The sequence below is a fragment of the Oncorhynchus mykiss genome, chromosome 3 (assembly GCF_013265735.2).
Source record: "Oncorhynchus mykiss isolate Arlee chromosome 3, USDA_OmykA_1.1, whole genome shotgun sequence".
Lineage (NCBI taxonomy): Eukaryota > Metazoa > Chordata > Actinopteri > Salmoniformes > Salmonidae > Oncorhynchus > Oncorhynchus mykiss.
This window is the reverse complement of record NC_048567.1, coordinates 51,701,509-51,722,178: the sequence shown is the minus strand read 5'-3', so window position 1 is coordinate 51,722,178 and position 20,670 is coordinate 51,701,509. Positions and strand designations below refer to the sequence as shown.

At 42.4% G+C, this 20,670-nt stretch overlaps 1 protein-coding gene across 1 annotated transcript in view; it reads left to right on the top strand.

Moving 5' to 3' along the window:
- Positions 1-20,670, top strand: part of LOC100135875 (aryl hydrocarbon receptor beta) — a gene marked incomplete at its 5' end in the record, with an annotated part of 45,465 nt that overhangs the window by 12,121 nt on the left and 12,674 nt on the right. The window contains 1 exon segment of the mRNA NM_001124252.1: positions 19,998-20,098. Coding sequence (NP_001117724.1) covers positions 19,998-20,098 — 101 coding nt within the window.

Sequence of the window (20,670 nt, the reverse complement as noted above, 5' to 3'; positions counted from 1 at the left end):
ACAGCTGAGGTGGGAGACTCTGTCCATAGGACAATAATCAGTCGTATATTGCACAAATCTGGCCTTTATGGAAGAGTGGCAAGAAGAAAGCCATTTCTTAAAGATATCCATAAAAAGTGTCATTTAAAGTTTTCCACAAGCCACCTGGGAGACACACCAAACATGTGGAAGAAGGTGCTCTGGTCAGATGAAACCAAAATTGAACTTTTTGGCAACAATGCAAAACGTTATGTTTGGCGTAAAAGCAACACACCATCCCCACTGTCAAACATGGTGGTGGCAGCATCATGGTTTGGGCCTGCTTTTCTTCAGCAGGGACAGGGAAGATGGTTAAAATTGATGGGAAGATGGATGGAGCCAAATACAGGACCATTCTGGAAGAAAACCTGATGGAGTCTGCAAAAGACCTGAGACTGGGACGGAGATTTGTCTTCCAACAAGACAATGATCCAAAACATAAAGCAAAATCTACAATGGAATGGTTCAAAAATAAACATATCCAGGTGTTAGAATGGCCAAGTCAAAGTCCAGACCTGAAACCAATCTAGAATCTGTGGAAAGAACTGAAAACTGCTGTTCACAAATGCTCTCCATCCAACCTCACTGAGCTCGAGCTGTTTTGCAAGGAGGAATGGGAAAAAATGTCAGTCTCTCGATGTGCAAAACTGATAGAGACATACCCCAAGCGACTTACAGCTGTAATTGCAGCAAAAGGTGGCGCTACAAAGTATTAACTTAAGGGGGCTGAATAATTTTGCACGCCCAATTTTTCAGTTTTTGATTTGTTAAAAAAGTTTGAAATATCCAATAAATGTCGTTCCACTTCATGATTGTGTCCCACTTGTTGTTGATTCTTTACAAAAAAATACAGTTTTATATCTTTATGTTTGAAGCCTGAAATGTGGCAAAAGGTCGCAAAGTTCAAGGGGGCCGAATACTTTCGCAATGCACTGTATGGGTTGTATTTTACAATGGTGTTTGTTCTTCAGTGGTTGCCCTTTTCTTGTGTCAACAGGTCACAAATATTGCTGCTGTGGTGGCACACTGTGGTATTTCACCCAGTAGATATGGGAGTTTATCAAAATTGGATTTGTTTTCAAATACTTTGTGGATCTGTGTAATCTCTCTCTCTCTCTCTCAGTTGTGTTGTTCCTCTGGCATTTTGTTGGCACCTCTAAATCACGCAGACAGATGGTAGTGAGTAGAAAAGCTGCTCTGACTTTTTTTTAGATACTTGTAGGAGGTATTTTTAGTACACAATGGATGATAGCTATACATGCTTCATACACAGTTGGTTTGTTGTGTCTACACTTCTTTGATGCTCAATGGCTAAATGGCTCTATTTTTTTACAATTTGGAAAAGAATGAGTGGCAGAAGAATTAAAATAATGAGACAGCTCCCTTCCCCTCCTCTCTCCTCTCTGCACTCAGTCAGAGGTCAAGGTTCAGAAAGTTACCCTCTCCCCCGGCCCCGGCACACACCTCCTCTTCCATCCTCCCTCCTGGGAGTCCCTTTTCAACAGGAAAAACATCCCTGTCCCAAAGTGGGAGTGGAGGAACAAACATCATACTGTTGAACTTTCAGTGAGTCTGGGCTTTCACTTGGCTTACAGGAAGTTGAATAGATACGGTCCTAATAGACAGGTAACTGCCAAAATAAAGGAAACACCAACATAAATTGTCTTAATAGGCCGTTGGGCTACCACAACCTGCCAGAACCGCTTTAATGTGCCTTGGCATAGATTTTACAAGTGTCTGGAACTCTATTGCAGGGATGCGACACCTTTCTTCCACAAGAAATGTAAAAAAATAAAAAATGTATGATGGTGGAAAACGCTGTCTCATGCACCGCGCCAGACTGCGCTGTGATCTGGTGACTGAGACACACACACACACCCTAACCCTATTTAGGGGACTTTGAGTGGTTTTCTGGCCTATCCAGAAAAAATAATAAATTTTCTCTACCTCTGAGCGACAGAGCAAATCCAGCAATCGTGGTTTCACCTCACTGTGAAACTCTCAACATAATTTTGTAGAATTGAAACACGACCACTTTCCCTTGGTCACAGAGGAACGAAATGACCTTTTGCATAAAACTGAAGTTATAACGAGTCTGCAGACGTTAGAATGGTGTCTCTGCGTTGCTCAGAGGAGGCTTGGCAGAAAATGCTCTGTCGTCAGTTATATGAAATGGGGCCAAATTTGTAATTTCACTAAATATGATCATATTTATTCTATAGTTATAAGAAAAGTGAAATCTTATAGTAATTCATTTATAATTTGATTGTTACTATATTTAGAAAGCATTTCAGTCATTTCAAGCCCTATTCACCCAGAGTTGTTGAATATATTTTCATTATATTTGTACTATGTACTCGAGCTTACGTCATCAAAATGAGTTTTTTTAACAAAAAATTCTGTCCCTTTCAAGAACTATGCAGCATTCCTAGTTATTGTTAATGGCCATCTCATGAAAAATAATTTATTTTGGGAATGTCTATTTAGAAGGAAATCTACATTCTGCCATAAAGCTCAAGAGGCCCGCTATGTTCCTTTGTGACACCTCTATCAAAGTTGCAGAGATCTCTTCTTCTACAGTAGCCATGGTATTTAAAATAATGGGCAACTGGGCATGTTTTTACATGACCCTAAACATGATCGGATGTAAATTGCTTAATTAACTCAGGAGCCGCACTTGTGTGGAAGCACCTGCTTTCAATATACTTTGTATCCCTCATTTACGCAAGTGTTTCTTTATTTCGGCAGTTATCTGTACATGTATGTATCACGGCTCAGGATATGACCCAAATGCAGACACAGAAGGTGGATAGTACAGTTCTCAGATGATTTATTGTGAACACGAGGCAGCCAAAGGGCAGGTCGAGGACAGACAGGGGTTTGTGATCAGGTCAGAGTCAGGCAGGTACAGGACAGCAGGCAAGCTCAGAGTAAGGAATAGTCAGAACTGAGAAAACTAGGAAACAGAACTTAAGAAATAGGAAGATGGGAAAGCACGCTAGACGAACTGGCAACAGACAAACAGAGAACACAGGTATAAATGCCCTGGGGATAATGGGGAAGATGGGCGACACCTGGAGGGGGGTGGAGACAAGCACAAAGACATGTGAAACAGATCAGGGTGTGACTATGTGTAAATTGTGTGTGTCAGTGTTCATTATGTCAACAAACATAGTGACTAAAATATTTGTCAAACATTTTTCAGTGGCAATTGATGAGAATATAACTGATTCAAAAGACCCTGAAAAAAACTCTAACTAAACATTTTTTTTATTTCAGTTGACTAAAAGAAGACGAGACAAAATTATCTAAATCTGACAACTAAGTGTACTGGACAAGAGTTTTTGGAGAGATTGAGAGCTTTTCAGTGATAAGCACAATTAATATTAGCAGCACAGCAGCTCAGCGCAGTTCTGTTCAGCAGTAGGAAGGACATGCCACACCTCCTCAGAGATGTCCCTCCTGCAAGGGAGCAAGCGATTAGTGTGGCCAGACAGTCTCCGCTCTGCCTTCGATTATACAGATTGCGCAGGGGACTCCTATGCTTCCCTTTGCTTTAGATACCCTTTGCCTGGTCAAGAAACACAAGCTGCTTTACAAAATTAAATACAATAGCAGCATTGAGTTTAATTTTAATATAACAGTCTAGCTATGTTTTTCTCTCTGTTGAGTATATAAAGTTGTCTGTCTTTGAATTTGTAACGAGTCTGCAGACATTGAAATTGATGATTGAGTTGAAGGCGAACCCTTGTGGGGCCCCTTTGTTGAGGATCAGCGAAGTGGAGGTGTTGTTTCCTACCTTCACCACCTGGGGGTGGCCCGTCATGGAAGTCCAGGACCCAGTTGATTTGATTTGATTTGAATGCTGAGCTGTAGTCAATGAACATAATTCTCACATAGGTATTCTTCTTGTCCAGATGCAATAGGACGGTGTGCAGTGCGATGGCGATTGCATTGTCTGTGGATCTATTGGGGCGGTAAGCAAATTGAAGTCGGTATAGGGTGTCAGGTAAGATGATATGATCTTTAACTAGCCTCTCAAAGTACTTCATGACGACAGAAGTGAGTGCTACTCATTTAATGGTAATTTATTTCAGTTACCTTTGCTTTCTTGGGTACAGGAATAATGTTGGACATCTTGAAGCAAGTGGGGACAGCAGACTGGGATAGGGAGAGATTGAATATCTCCGTAAACAGCTGGTTTAGCATGCTCTGAGAACAAGGCTAGGGATGCCGTCGCGAGGGTTAATACGCTTAAATGTCTTACTCACGTCGATCACGGAGAAGGAGGGCCCATAGCCCTTGGTGGCAGGCCGCGTCGGTGGCACTTTGTTATTGTCATGTCTGCTTACCGCTCCCCCTCTCTGGTTGCTCGAGGACGCCTGGCTGCCCACCATTACGCACTCCTGCCACCATCGTTACGCACATCAGCACTTCATTGGACTCACCTGGACTCCATCACTTTATTGATTGCCCCTTCTTTATCTGTCTATTCCTCAGTTTAATCCCCGTGTCAGCATTAATGTAATTTTGTTTCCCTTGTTCAGACACTGTCCGTGATTTGTTTCATGTCTGTTATTGATTAAATATTCACTCCCTGTACTTGCTTCTCGTCTCCCAGCGTCTGTCCTCACATTTATCCTCAAAGCAGGCAAAGGTGTTTAGCTTGTCCGGAAGCAAGACGTTGGTGTCCACAACGTGGCTGGTTTTCCCTTTGTATTACGTGATTGTCTGTAGACCCTGCCACATACGTCTCGTGAATTGCAACTCCGCTTTGTCTCTGTATTGACGTTTAGGAACACCTTCCTAATGTTGAATTGCACCCCCTTTTGCCCTCAGAACAGCCTCAATTCCTCAGGGCATGGACTCTACAAGCGTTCCACAGGGATGCTGTTCCATGTTGACCCCAATGATTCCCACAGTTGTATCAAGTTGGTTAGGTGGTGGACTGTTCTTGATACACACGGGAAACTGTTTAGCGTGAAAAACCCAGCAGCTTTGCAGTTCTTGACACACGCAAACTGTTGGGCCTGGCACCTACTACCATACCCTGTTCAAAGGCACTTAAATATTTTGTCTTGCCAATTCAGCCTCTGAATGGCATACATACTATACAAAATCCATGCCTCAATTGTCTCAAGTCTTAAAAAGCATTCTTTAATTTAACCTGTCTCTTCCCCTTCATCTACACTGATTGAAGTGGATTTAACAGGTGACTGCTAAGGGATCATAGCTTTCACCTGGATTCACCAGGTCAGTCTATGTCATGGAAAAAGCAGGTGTTCCTAATGTTTGTCATATTTCTGTTGTAGGGAAGATAATTGGATGTTATGCAAAAAAATATGTTGATAGGACAAGGCTAGGTATGTTTGTGCACATGGAAGTCAGTGATTTACAGAGCATTTGCAAAGTATTCAGACCCCTTGACTTGTTCCACATTTTGTTACGTTACAGCCTTATTTTAAAAATTTAGTTTTTTAAAATCCTCGTCAATACCCCACAATGACAAAGCAAAAACAGGGTTTTAGACATTTTTGCAAATGTATTAAAAATAAAAAATTATAAACAGAAATACCTTATTTACATAAGTATTCAGACCCTTTGCTAAGAGACTTGAAATTGAGCTCAGGGGCATCCTGTTTCCATTTATCATCCTTGAGATGTTTCTACTACTTGATTGGAGTCCACCTGTGGTAAATTCAATTGATTGGACATGATTTGGAAAGGCACACAACTGTCTGTATAAGGTCCCACAGTTGACAGTGCATGTCAGAGCAGAAAAACAAGCCATGAGGTTGAAGGATTTATCTATAGATCGCCGAGACAGGATTGTGTTGAAGCACATATCTGGGGAAGGGTACCAAAACAATTCTGCCGCATTGACGTAAATTGAAGAAGTTTGGAACCACCAAGACTCTTCTTAGAGCTGGCTGCTGGCTCGGCCAAACTGAGCAATCGGGGGAGAAGGGCTCCAGAGTTCCTCTGTGAAGATGGGAGAACCTTCCAGAAGGACAACCATCTCTGCAGCACTCCACCAATCAGGCCTTTATGGTAGAGTGGCCAGACGGAAGCCACTCCTCAGTAAAAAGGTATATGACAGCTCGCTTGGAATTTGCCAAAAGGCACATAATGGACTATCAGACCATGAGAAACAAGATTCTCTGGTCTGATGAAACCAATATTGAACTATTTGGCCTGAAGGCTAAGCGTCACGTCTGGAGGAAACCTGGCACCATCCCTACAGTGAAGCATGCATAACGCAGCAGCATCAATGGCAGGTTCTGGGAGACTTTGAAAGGGCATTTGGTTGACTAAAATTTCTCACTGTTTTTGTCATTTTGAATATAACTAGACAAAATCATTATTCAAATTACAACAATTTGACTAAGACTGATGATATTTTAGTCAAAGTTACATAGACTAGACTAAATCAAAAATCTTCATTTGAAGCCTAACAATTTGTTCAATGGGCAGGTTTTTTCCCTGACACCGTGAGGCTACTTTCCCATTATTATCATGTGCTGGAGGAACAGAGACATAGTGGCACCTGCCCAATGCAGCATCATTTGTATTCTGCTATTAGTGGCATTTTTATGGGCATACAATACATGCCAATGTAACCCCTCGCCCTTTGACCCTACTCCTTTAGCATCCACATGTTATGGACATGCAGCACCTGAAACCTTGCACACTTGTCTCAGCCCCAACCGGTCAACAAGTTTAAAGAGCACAGTGTCCATGCCAACTCTAGCCTTGCGTGGCATGGTCTTTTAAAAACTGGGCTTAGCGACTTTGAATCGGTGATTAAAGGGCCTCAGTTGCATTGTTGTCGTTTTTCATTCTTTATTTGATATGATTGAACAATAGACGCCGGAAAGTGGGTCATTTGCACACTTGGCAATAGCAGATTGCATCATCACACATTGCATTGTCTCATGGTCCACACTGTAAAGTATTCAAAGAGCTTTGATATTCATTGTGATGTCGTTCATTGTCTCTGTTTCCGTCGGCCGGGTTGAATTCCCAGAGACTGTGTTATGTAGTGAAGTTGAAAATCTCACAGAATAGTAGAGTATGGACCTACACTACCAGTCAAAAGTTTTAGAACATCTATTCATTCAAAGGTTTTCCTTTATTTCTACTATTTTCTACACTGTAGAACAATAGTGAAGACATCAAAACTATGACATAACACATTTGGAATCATGTAATAAACAAAAAAGTGTTAAACAAATCAAAATAGATTTGAGATTTGAGATTCTTCAACTAGTTACCCTTTGCCTTGATGACAGCTTGGCACACTCTTGCCATAGTCTCAACCAGCTTCCTGAGGTATCATCCTGAAATGCATTTCAAATAACTGGTTAGCCTTCTTAAAAGTTAATTTCTGAAATGTATTTCCTTCTTAATGTGTTTAAGCCAATCAGTTGTGTTGTGACAAGGTAGGTGTGGTATGCAGAAGATAACCAAATTTGGTTAAAGACCACGTCCATATTATGGCAAGAACAGGTCAAATAAGCAAAGAGAAATGACAGTCCATCATTACTTTAAGACATGAAGGTCAGTCAATCCGGAACATTTCAAAAACGTTGAAAGTTTCTTCAAGTGCAGTCGCAAAAACCATCAAGTGCTATGATGAAACTGGCTCTTATGAGGACCGCCACAGGAATGGAAGACCCAGAGTTACCTCTGCTGCAGAGGATAAGTTCATTAGTTACCAGCCTCAGAAATTGCAGCCCATATAAATGCTTCACAGAGTTCAAGTAACAGACACATCTCAACATCAATTGTTCAGAGGAGATTGTGTGAATCAGGCTTTCATGGTTGAATTGCTGCAAAGAAACCACTACTAAAGGACACCAATAAGAAGAAAATACTTGCTTGGGCCAAGAAACATGAGCAATGGACAGTAGACCGGTGGAAATCTGTCCTTTTGTCTGGAGTCCAAATTGGAGATTTTTGGTTCCAACCGCCGTGTCTTTGTGAGATGCGGTGTGGGTGAATGGATGATCTCTGCATGTGTGGTTCCCACCGTAAAGCATGGAGGAGGAGGTGTTATGGTATGGGGGTGCTTTGCTGGTGACACTGTCTGTGATTTATTTAGAATTCAAGGCACACTTAACCTGTAACGGCCGTTGGTGGAAGAAGGTGAGGACCAAGGTGCAGCATGGTAGGTGTTCATCTTTTATTCGTTGAACTGAACACTGAATAGACAAACAATAAAGAGAACAACCAAAACATTTCTGTCTGGTGCAGACACAAAAACAGAAAGCAACTACCCACACCACACAGGTGGGAAAAGGCTACCTAAGTATGGTTCTCAATCAGAGACGATAGACAGCTGCCTCTGATTGAGAACCACACCCGGCCAAACAACACAGAAATCCAAAACATAGAATGCCCACCCTAGTCACATGTGACATGACCAGCATGGCTACCACAGCATTCTGCAGCAATAAGCAATCCCATTTGGTTTGGGCTTGGTGGGACTACTGTATCATTTGTTTTTCAACAGGACAATGACCCAACACACCTACAGGCTGTGTAATGGCTATTTCACAAAGAAGGAGAGTGATGGAGTGCTGCATCAGATGACCTGGCATCCACAATCCCCCGACCTCAACCAAATTGAGATGGTTTGAGATGAGTCAGACCGCAGAGTAAAGGAAAAGCAGCCAACAAGTGCTCAGTATGTGTGGGAACTCCGTCAAGACTGTTGGAAAAATGTGTTCCAGGTGAAGCTGGTTGAGAGAATGTCAAGAGTGTGCAAAGCGGTCATCAAGGCAAAAGGTGGCTATTTGAAGAATCTCAAATACAAAATATATTTTGATTTGTTTAACACTTTTTTGTTTACTACATGATTCCGTATGTGTTATTTAATAGTTTTGATGTCTTCACTAGTTTTCTACAATGTAGAAAATATTACAAATCAAGAAAAACCCTTGAATGAGTAGGTGTTCTAAAACTATTGACCGGTAGTGTAGAAAACTAGGGAAAGGATCCAGCCTTTTCCATCGTACGTTTTCTGGTGAAAACATTGCACACAATTTTATAATACACAAAAAAATATGTTTATTTTTTATTTTCGGAGGAGCATTTTTCTTAATTCTCAGATTGACCAAATGTGTTGACCCTCATGCCATTGGTGAATAGAATCACAACAGATATAGAAGCACAAAAACAAGTCCACTGCATCGTTTCAGAGGGTCTTTGCCTGGGCAACAATACAGATAGTATCAGCCAGCTCGGTCTACTCTGTACTGCTCCCCCCAGTCAAAACAAACACTGGTAGAGCTCTGGTGGGGGCAGGTTTAGGACGTGATAAAGATCCTGTAAACGGTTTGGGAGAGAAATGGCAGAACAAAATATATTTGACGGATGCGGATAGTTACATTTAAAGGGCCATTTATGAAAGCTTGATGTGTGTGTCTTTGCTTTTCCTTTTCAAATTCCTTTTCAAATGGCTGAAATGGCCCGAACTGATTTGAAAACGGCATATTGTATGTGTGTCTTGGCTTTGTATCGAGACTTTATTAGGTAACGTTAGATATTTTGGAACACTTGTAGGACATTCTCCTGGCGGCACATTGTGTGTCATTGTAAAAAAGCAAATAATGGAGCGTCTTTTCAAGTTAATTGAAAAAATCCTCAGTATGTCTGTTTGCCATTATAGCTGCTTTGTTGATGTCAAATCGCTCGCTGTTCATTTCTATGTCTTAGGAATGTCCACAAAGCACCCACATTGACACAAACCGACCAACCCAAACAAGGTCAAAGTGTATCACAACAATAAGAACACTTGTCAAAAACACAATCATTTGAGAATGGGGTAAAAACTTCTAAAAGCCTTCTACTTGGGAGAGGCAAGAGCATTTGTATTGGAGAAGTCTTGTTGTTTGTTATTGAATCATGATTAACTGATCATCAGTCTATTTTCTTGAAGGACAAGCTGTTTTGGGTAAAACTCTCTTTAAACCCCAGTGTAATTCACCTGTCAACCCAATATCAACATCTCCAGGAAAGACCATTTTAATGAAGTGACAGGTTTTATTTTCATTGAACAATTGCCTGTTGGCTCTCACTCTATGGCTCGCCTTTCAGTATAGCGTGAGAATACAAACGACCATTGGGAAGTCGTTTTAATGATGTTTTCATTTCTACTAACCAAATTTGGTTTAAGGGTTATGATCTGGGTCCCACTGCCGACATGATACTCCCATTTTCTGCCTTATTTTGGATCATAAGAACTTTAGGCGTTTGAACCTGCACACCATTCTGCTCAGGACACATGAATAAATAATAGTCCTTCTAAATGCCAACCTTTTTGGAGCTGACAAAAATAATCAAATTTGATTCAAATATAGCCTGGGTAACTTATGTTATATAAGGGCATAGATTATGATTGCTCATCTTATGTTGGAAGGTTGACCTGAAGTAGGCAGGTGGTGGTCAAATGTTTAGTAGATCCACTGCTGTTGTGCTCTTTCACCCTCTCATTGTCTGCCTTTGTGTTGTTGTTGGCTTCCTTCAGGCTGGCCTGCTACCATGGTTTATACGCTGACATTTAACAACTCCCACAGAGGACCACTCTGTTTGTTTAAAACTATAATCAACGGACTATGAACCATTTCAGAGACTTTATAGAGAATTCTCAGGCAATGATAAAAAAAATGGAGGATATATTAGTCTTTCTGTGATTCATATCTCTCTCAAAGTATTGAAGAATTGTGAAATATCAACAACAAAATACAAGCCATGAAGGACGACATCATCCTTCCTCTAGAACAGCAAAGAATTCAGAAGAAAACCAAACACGTCTAATGCAAACAAGCATGACATAAACAACAAGAAGAAGCGGCCTGTTTTGGGAGAGTAGTTCTATTTTTTCTGAAATGGCTGTCGGTGTGCCATTGAGTTCATGCAACAACCTAACACGCCTCTCTTTGACCCTGTTCTCTTCTCTGAAAGGGCAGGTCACAGAAGGAATATCAACCACCATTACCACTCACACTCTATCAGACATAGCCTAATCCCCTCCCGCTGTTACTCACTACCATCTCAACCAAACACTATCTGATCTGAGAGGCTAAATTTAGACGGGAGATATGGGCCAATTTCAACATGTTTTTTTTGTCTTCAAACTATTCCCGTACGTCTCGGCACAATGAGTTCTTTCTCCCAGCTTTGATCAACTGCATACAAGGTCATAAGGATCAGTATGGCAGTGTGATATCTAGAGCACACCAGGCACAGAGTTAGTTTGGGTTGCCAGATCATATTCACTTTTGCCAAGGAGGAAGATTCCTATCCTAGATTGTGCCCCCATCAAGCATCATTTTTTAACAGACACGGAGAAGAACTCAAATTGTTCATTGCATCTCTCATACTGAGTTATGAATGGTGCCTTAACCCTGTTTATTTACTTGGATGAACCCCTCATCCAGGTTGGCTTAGTTGACTTTCATGAGGCGGAGGGTAGCCTAGTGGTTAGACTAGTAACCGCAAGGTTGCAAGATCGAATCCCCGAGAGGACAAGGTAAAAATCTGTCGCTCTGCACCTGAGCAAGACAGTTAACCCACTGTTCCTAGGCTGTCATTGTAAATAATAATTTGTTGTTAACTGTCTTGCCTAGTTAAATAAAGGTAAAAAAAAACAAATGCAGTTCTCCATAAAGTAGTACTTGTAACATAAATCAAATCAAAGTTTACAGTGAATTGCTTACTTACAGGCTCTAACCAATAGTGCAAAAAAGGTATTAGGTGAACAATAGGTAAGTATAGAAATAAAACAACAGTAAAAAGACAGGCTGTATACAGTAGTGAGGCTATAAAAGTAGTGAGGCTACATACAGACACTGGTTAGTCAGGCTGATTGAGGTAGTATGTACATGTAGATATGGTTAACGTGACTATGCATATATGATGAACAGAGAGTAGCAGTAGCGTAAAGTGGGGTTGGTGGGTGGTGGGACACAATGCAGATAGCCCGGTTAGCCAATGTGCGGGAGCACTGGTTGGTCGGCCCAATTGAGGTCGTTTGTACATGAATGTATAGTTAACATGACTATGCATATATGATAAACAGAGTAGCAGCAGTGTAAAAAGAGGGGTTGGGGGGGGCACACAATGCAAATAGTTTGGGTAGCCATTTGATTACCTGTTTAGGAGTCTTATGGCTTGAGGGTAAAAACTGTTGAGAAGCCTCTTTGTCCTAGACTTGGCACTCCGGTACCACTTGCCATGCGGTAGTAGAGAGAACAGTCTATGCTCCCAGTCTATAAGGGATAGGTTGTTATTCTGGCACCACCCTGCCAGATCTCTGACCTCCTCCCTATAGGCTGTCTCATCGTTGGAAGTAGATTTATAATAAATAGATTTATAATTTATAGTAAAATATATACAGGGGTACATGTGTTTTGGGGAAGGGGGGATGGAGTGAAAATGTATAAATTGAGCAGTATAATAAGTGGTAGCAGCAGTTGTGATGTGCTAAGGTGCACAGAATCAGAGCAGGCGGTCAGTAGAGTTCACGTGTTCAGCAGTCTGATGGCTTGCAGATAGAAACTCTCTGAGCCTGTTGGTCATCCTCCGATACCGTCTGCCCGACGGTAAGGGAGAGAACAGCTCGTGGCACTGTACTATGACAGGAAAAGGCAGACGATGTTGCCTTTCCCTCCAGTCATGGAAGTAACAGGAACATTAATCAAGTGAGTGACAGAGGGTTGGCCCTATAGGGCAGCTAGCTCACCCCATTGGCTCTCGCTGTGTCATTATCCCCACCCCCACAGGCTTCATGCCCATAGCGTCATGTGGCCCCTCAGATTTGTCCTGTTAAAAAATCAGAAAATAGAAATGGGTTTAGTTTTTTCTCTGTAATACTACTGGAAACTTAGCAATTGTATGAAGTTGTCTTTAGCCCAGATAGGTTCCCAATATCCCAACCTCATAACTAGCTAACAAGAAGCCTTTTCAGGCTATCAATCAAGTTAAAGTAGCTAGCTTGTGTAACTATTTTAGTTGGCATGCCTGCTGGCAAGGTTGGTAGACTTTATAAAAGCAAGCAATAACTAAATGTACTGAATTAAGACTTGCATTCCTTTCAATTTTTAATCAGAATTGAGCAGAATGCAGAGAAGCATATTTTGTTTCTTTAAAAAACAAAACCACCAATCAGGAGGATACAGACAAATCAAGAGGTACAGTATATATAGATATACAGAAAAATATACATATTTATTTAGATAGAATTAAGCATAATGATTATGGCTCTAGATTGCAGGAAAAGACCGTTTCAGGTGTTCAAAAAATGCTAAATTCTCAAAGCCCCCCTCCGGACCACCTACCAGCTGTCCGCACGTACGTTGTTCCCGCTCAGATTTTTGGGGTGCATGATGTCCCTGCCTGCCACTTCCTGCACATCTGCGTGAGAACAGAGATCTTTGTACTGGATCTGCTGGAACTAAATGTTTTCAAATCAAGATAATATTCCCCTATGCATAGCTGGCATGCTTTCATTTCTCCCCCTCTCTTTCTGGCACTGCTCTTCTCGTAGCCCCTCTCTCTCTACGACAACGTCGTGCACTTTCATTTATACTCGTTAATTCTCTTTCTTGCGCAATCTGCCTTTTCATAAACTCTCTGTCAGTCCCAGTCCCGTCAACTGCATTCCTTTCAGCCTTTCACTTTTTTAGAGCTCGTACTCAGCCTCTCTTTCTGGCTAGCACAGTCTTTCTTTCACAAATCTCCTGTCTTGTCTCAGTGTCCAGATTTTGTATTACATTTTTTTATTGAACCTTTTCTTAACTAGGCAAGTCAGTGTCCAGATTTAAGTTTGCATACAGTGTATTCTTCAGGCACTACTTAAGCACAACATTGCACATGATAAGTTATAGTGGGCCGTCAAGTCACGTCTTTCATGTACTGTACATAATATACTGCAGACAGATCTCTCCTAAATAGCCGAACCAGCTGTATTACCTCCTCTTTTTAACATTTTAATTTCAGCTAATTATATTCCTTTGAGAAGATATCACATTCTTGAAGGGCTATACCAGTTCCTCTTACACTGAATGACAAGGAAATCTTGCCTGGAGTGAAGCTCATGTTCATTGTTATAGAATCCTATAATGGTGGTTGTAACAGACAGAGGAGGCCACAGTAGGCTGGTGGTTAATGCCCTGTCAGAGTGGTGTTGGGTTTCATAGCCAGGCATACTGAAAAACACTTTCATGGACAATCAGCCACGGTTTAAAAGGGTCAAAATGTCCTCCTCTTCAGTCTAGCTAAACAGCATTGGTTGGATGAAGATATCAGATATCGTTATCAAACATCTGCTGCAAGTTTAGTAACACTTGGAGGGCAGTAAGTGAGATTGATTTGTTTTCTATTCTACAGTAGGGTTGTGTGCCAAACCATTAGCTGCTGCCAGACCATTAACTTAATCATGTATGCGCTTACTGTTATTTAACATGAATCACCTGGATTTGTACATGATAGAGTATGATAACAGGAATCAACCAATGGCAGGGGCCGTGGATGAAGGTGGATGCTAGGTCAACACATGCTGTGATGACATGGACTCTAAATAGGCTTTTCACTACACTCGACTTTTAGAAGAATCAACAAATCATGTGTGCTTTCATATGGGTGGTGGCACATTGGTTGTATGTAGGTCAATTCAGGGCCCTTTGAAAAAGCTGTGGCTTTTATTAGCACATTGATGCAAATGTGTCTTTTATTTCATTGCTAATCTGTTTTCCTAAAAGACAATGCAGGTATTATGGGAAGGTATTTGCATAGGTAGCTGACTGTGTGAAGGACAAGAGTGATAACAGCATGTCGTCTTTTACATGTATTTGTCAGGACTTTGCTGAACTGAAAAATAAAAAGCACAGAGAAAACATTGTAGGGGTTGTGAGGATCTGGATGACTGCCAGACGTCTTTGCAGTGTTCGTGTGAGACCACACAAAATGACGCTTGCAAAAACAGTCCAGCCGACTATCTGGCAGTGTCGGGTTTTGATTGTGTTAAACCTTGGGTCTGTGCCAAAAGACAGGTTTTCTCATTGAAAGCTGCAGGACTGATCTAGCAGCCTACACACACACACACACACACACACACACACACACACACACACACACACACATACACACACATCCTCCCTCCTCCCGCATGGGCCCCTAGGGCTTTTGTAAGCAATACCGACAAGAGCGTTTCCCTTATCTGAGCAGCTGCCGCAGGAAAATCCCAGGATGTGGCCTCTCCCCAGCCCATCCGTCCACTCTAGTCACGCAACGCTTTTAGCGGTGAGAGGGGCCCCCTGAGCACACACCCCCCTGCCTGCCTCTTGGAAAGTGCGCACACAGCACACAAACATAAACACATACAGTACAACACACACATAAGTGAATGCTAACATGCTCACATAAAGTCATGTCCATCTAGAAACAGACATTAACAAGTACACACACATAATGAACGCTGCTCAGGCTCAAGTCTCTGAACAAGCTCCCAGGCAAACCAAGCTGTGCATCAAACGACCAAACAAATGAAAACAGACTAAATATCAGACCTAATGACAAACACACTGCCTCTACCTACTGTGTAGCCCTGCCGCCTCTCTCACACATAGACAGGCAATCTCTCCAAAACACACAGTGCAAGGCAGGCCAATCCAAGCCAGAATCTGGACGATCCAATACATCCTATTTTTTTTTTGTTGCCCTCCTCACTGTTTGCGTGAGTAAGTGGGCCCTCAGCAGCGCTCTGTGTGTTTTGAGTCTGGTTTTCTTTCGCAGTGCATTGTGTTCTTTCTTCTTCTTTTTTCCATTGTTAACTGCTAGCGTTTATTGCACTGTTATGTGTGGCGGTGCATTGTGCAGTACTGTATGGTTACTGCTCTCCTGTGCTGCTCCTGAGTCCTGGTCCACCACTTGGCTGCCAGACTGGGGAGGTCAGTGGAGTTCCTGAGGCTGAGACGGAGAGGGCTGAGGGGGTCCCACGACCCAGCAGACCCAATCGGGCAAGGCTAGCTCCCCAGTGAACCAGACACAGTGGGGTCAGGAGGGTCAGTGGGAAGGGGATGTACAGATATCCTCTGGTTGAGGAGCATCCCTGGCTGTCAGTCCTGCAGCCACAAATAATGAACATAATTTAACTGTATGTCCCAGACAGTCCCATGCACTTTGTAGGTTTTTTCTCTCTCTTTTTGTACCATTAAACCAGATTAAACTGGTTTTGTTATCTATTGAGTCAACTAAGAGAGTATAGAACAATTCCAAAGACATCAGTAAATCTACTGATTACAGAGGAACACTGCAGGCCTAATGCTGGGAAAACCACCTCAAAGAAAAACAAACAAGGTTTAATATGCTTCCCCCAATAGGAAACCGTCAGTGTAGTAAACCGTCACGTGCTCTTCTCCTATGGTAACTCCTATGCTCATTCACTCAGACTGTACAGCACATGAACACACTGTACATTACTACAACAGACATCACTCTTTCTCGCTCTCTCTACTCTCTCCCTCTCTCTCCCCATCTCACTCTCGCTCTGAAGCTGTTTTGCAGGTCAGAACCTGCTCATCGACTGATGATGTATGCCACTCAGACACCAGGGGGAAACAAAAGCTCCATTCAGCTGTGGGGATTTACTCTTTAAACTCACATAGATTGGGTGGGCTCAGGTGGACTGAGCTGTGTGTGTGTGTGTGTGTGTGTGTGTGTGTGTGTGTGTGTGTGTGTGTGTGTGTGTGTGTGTGTGTGTGTGTGTGTGTGTGTGTGTGTGTGTGTGTGTGTGTGTGAGTGTGCGTCATGTAGATTGGTCATGTTTTTAGGAAAAATAAGGAAAGATAATGAGATGGGTCAATTTTGCTAGCATGTGTATATGTTACCAAGTGGAGCCCCCTAGTGGGGGAAGGGGGTGGATGTTGAGATAAATGAGGCTGTGAACAATGAGTCAAGTTTCAGTGGTCTACCAACTTTCTGGGAGCTTTTCAACTTGCTGATGTGGCACTTCACTCACATTGGCAAAGGGGGCACAGGCCCGGCACAGCCAAAACAAACAGACAAGCTGAATGCCAGTAGACGAGCTTGGCACACACTGTCTCTCGCTCTTTCGCTCCCTTGAAATGCTGTGCAGTAATAACAAAGTTACAGACTCCCTGCCGTTTCTCGCCCCGGGCGTTGTATGTGCCATTAACAACATAAGCAGTGGGATCTCAGCCTTCCTTTTATAACTGAGGCCGTGCCAAAAGTCGCTTTTTGTAATCCCCTGACTGGAAGTGGTTGTCTTAACAGGCTTTGTAGCTCTCTTGGGAATGTCACACAGTGTTTCAGGTACAGACCAGTGGCGTCTTGCCACTCCCATTTCACAACAGAGGTCAATCAACCTCGTTGGTCCATTGCTTAAATGAAGGTTGATCACAGATTTAATTAAGAGGGGTGCACTCTGTATAGTACGGACAAGACCCTAGAATGTTTGTTGACGTGTACCCACAGATACAGACTCCTAGAGTATGTGAGACTCCTCAAATACTATTGTGAAAATGATTGGCAACTTGAAAGAGTTGTAGAGACAGCATAGAAGGTCTTAGACAGGTTTTAAAAAAAGTGATCTGAGACATTTGTCTATAAAAGTCTGTGTTCTACGTAATAAAAAAGACATTAACATTTTATTTGTCACATATTTGACTTGGATTATACGATACCTCCCAATATCCACAGGTGGAGTAGCTTTTGATGTTCCTATTGTTAGAAGCACTTCCAACATTTCACTACAGTGGAAAGCTTTTCTTATCAGGCTTTTCCACTGTGGATGAAATGCCACTCCGCAGCCAGAACACTGATCATGTTAAGAAACCCTTAATGTATTTTTAAAACAAAACAAATGGTACCATTTTGGGCTGTTTAGTACTCTTTCTTCTGAAAGTCTTCCCAGGTAGGGAGAAGCCAGGGAATCGTAATCCAGGAGCCTAAAAGTGATTTACCACACACGGTCAGTCACACACATCCACACGTATCATACCATTCTCATTCTCACATAAACAAATCTGCATACTATAGTTTTTTACACATATTTAACCCCTTGCAAAATATTGTATACAATGTGTTATTATTTGTCCTGTTTGGAAACGTCTTTGTTTTTTTATGACAGATTTGTTTCTTTAATCATCTCTCAGAGGAATGCATGGTTGGACTGGTTGTCGCTCATGTCGTCTAAAGAAGAACCCTTTCACAGAGAGAGAGTATTCACGACTGTAATCATTACAACTGCTCGCTTCTATGTAAACATTTAGTTGTCGTTAAAATGGGACAGTTGTGAAAGTTATGAATGCCATATCTGTTTGGCAATCTTAGGAATACCTTCTCTGTACGTATTACTGGATGTCCTTGTTCATTTTAATTGCGTATCATAGCAGTTGTTTCCCTGAAGCCAGTCCACATAACTGTGAAGCCCCAGAAATATGAGCCGTTGGTTGGTAGCACAGTCCCATATATATCATGAAAAAGGATTTTCGTGGTATTGGTTTCGTTCAAATTCTTTGATTTCAGGGAGTTGTGGTTTGATCTGATATGATATGGAGTATTGCACCCATCATCGGGTTGGCCTTGTCTTTGAAATGGGATGGTATGCCTATAATGTCCACAAGCAAGCTGCAATAAAACCATTTGCTTTTTTGTCTTGCAACAATGTTACACGGTTCATAAAGCCCTACTATGAAATATGCATAATTAATATTGCAAGGAAAGGCGTCCTCCTTAAACCTGGTGCCCATCTGTTTTTCACTCCAGTGAAAGCATGGCAGGTTGACTTGTTCAACAACAACAAAAAGTCTGGATATTTTTTTTACAAGGAGTTACAGACTAAACATGGATAGCCCATGTTGCTGGTACTTCGACAGATGTGTGCGAACTGGCGTCCAACAATATGTCGTTCAGAGGAAAATAGAAACATTTGAGGTTCAGTCCTGATCATGATTGATGGAATTTCCTCGCAGCACCAGGATTTTCATTTGGGCGATGGCTGGGCTTCAAACCCATTGAGCGAGAGCAGCACCATGATTTTCATTTGGGCGATGGCCGGGCTTCAAACCCATTGACCGAGAGCAGCACCATCTCTCATGACGGAATCTTACACAAGCCAGTTGTTTTCACTCAGCGTCACCTAATCCCACTCTGTTTGGCTGTGGTACAGGGACAGGGATGAGAAGAAGAAATTATAGAAACGGATTATTGTGTCCGGTAGAATCACATAAGCATTGTGTCTTAGAGACAAACTCTGTGTTTCTGTCCAAAAAAGAAAGAGAGGAAGAGGACAGGGGAGAGATAAGGGGGTGTGGTGGATAAATGGGTAATGACAGAGGAGAGGTGAGGAGGACAGTCCGTAAAGGACAGATAAAGCCAGAAGAGAGAGTGACCTTAAAGAGAGGGATTGGCAGATGAGTGAAGAAGGTGTGAAAGTGGGAAGGAAGCCAGTAGAGCAGGTGAGAGGAGTGGAGAGAGGGAGTTGGGGCAGTAAGAGGGAGATAAAGAGAGAACGGAAAGGGGGAATTGAGGATACAGTAGTGGGAGGGAGGGAGGGAGGAGAGAATGAGTGGCAGGCAGAGTGGAAAAATGTGGAAGAGAGAGATGGGCAGGGATGTGAAGGAGGAGTGGTGAGAAAGGGAGTTGGTATGTTTTACTGAGCGCCAACATATGAGCCCTACTGGAGAACTTGGCTGAGGGAACAAAAACGAAGAAAAAGTGAACCCTAGACTCCCCAGAAACCCCAGAAACCCCAGACTCCCCAGATACCCCAGACTCCCCAGAAACCCCAGACTCCCCAGAAACCACAGAAACTCCATACTCCCAAGACTCCCCAGAAACCCCAGACTCCCCAGACTTCCGTGCGTATTGCTTTCAGGATAGCGTGCTGATGTGAGCTTGTTTTTCCCCCCCTCTACCGCCCCCTATCCCTCTCCTCCCCTCTCTGTCTGCAGCGACCATGAAGAAAAGCAGTGTCCTGTTTCCCAGTGGGAATGGGCTGAACATTAATGGGATGGAAGCCACAACCTTCTCCAAGGGGGACCTTCTACTCCAGGTACAATACAGTACAGTACAGACCACTGACTTCACAGAACCAACGCACACAGACAGACAGACAGACAGACAGACAGACAGATGCGTAGTTCAAGAGCCAGACATTGTTTATTTGTTTGTTAATCCAGGTGGATTGAGTTATAATCCAAGACCACCCATTTAGCACGAAGTTCTGATAGGTGAAATATGTTGTCCTGGTGCTTTATGCCAAGGTCTGGTCACGGTTTACTACACTCAACACAGTGAACACTCTCTAGTTTTATAGCACACGGTTTACTACACTCAACACAGTGAGCACTCTCTAGTTCTATAGCATAAGGTTTACTACACTCAACACAGTGAACACTAGTTCTATAGCACACGGTTTACTACACTCAACAAAGTGAACACTCTCTAGTTCTATAGCACACGGTTTACTACACTCAACACAGTGAACACTCTAGTTCTATAGCACACGGTTTACTACACTCAACAAAGTTAACACTCTCTAGTTCTATAGCACACTGTTTACTACACTCAACACAGTGAACACTCTCTAGTTCTATAGCACACGGTTTACTACACTCAACAAAT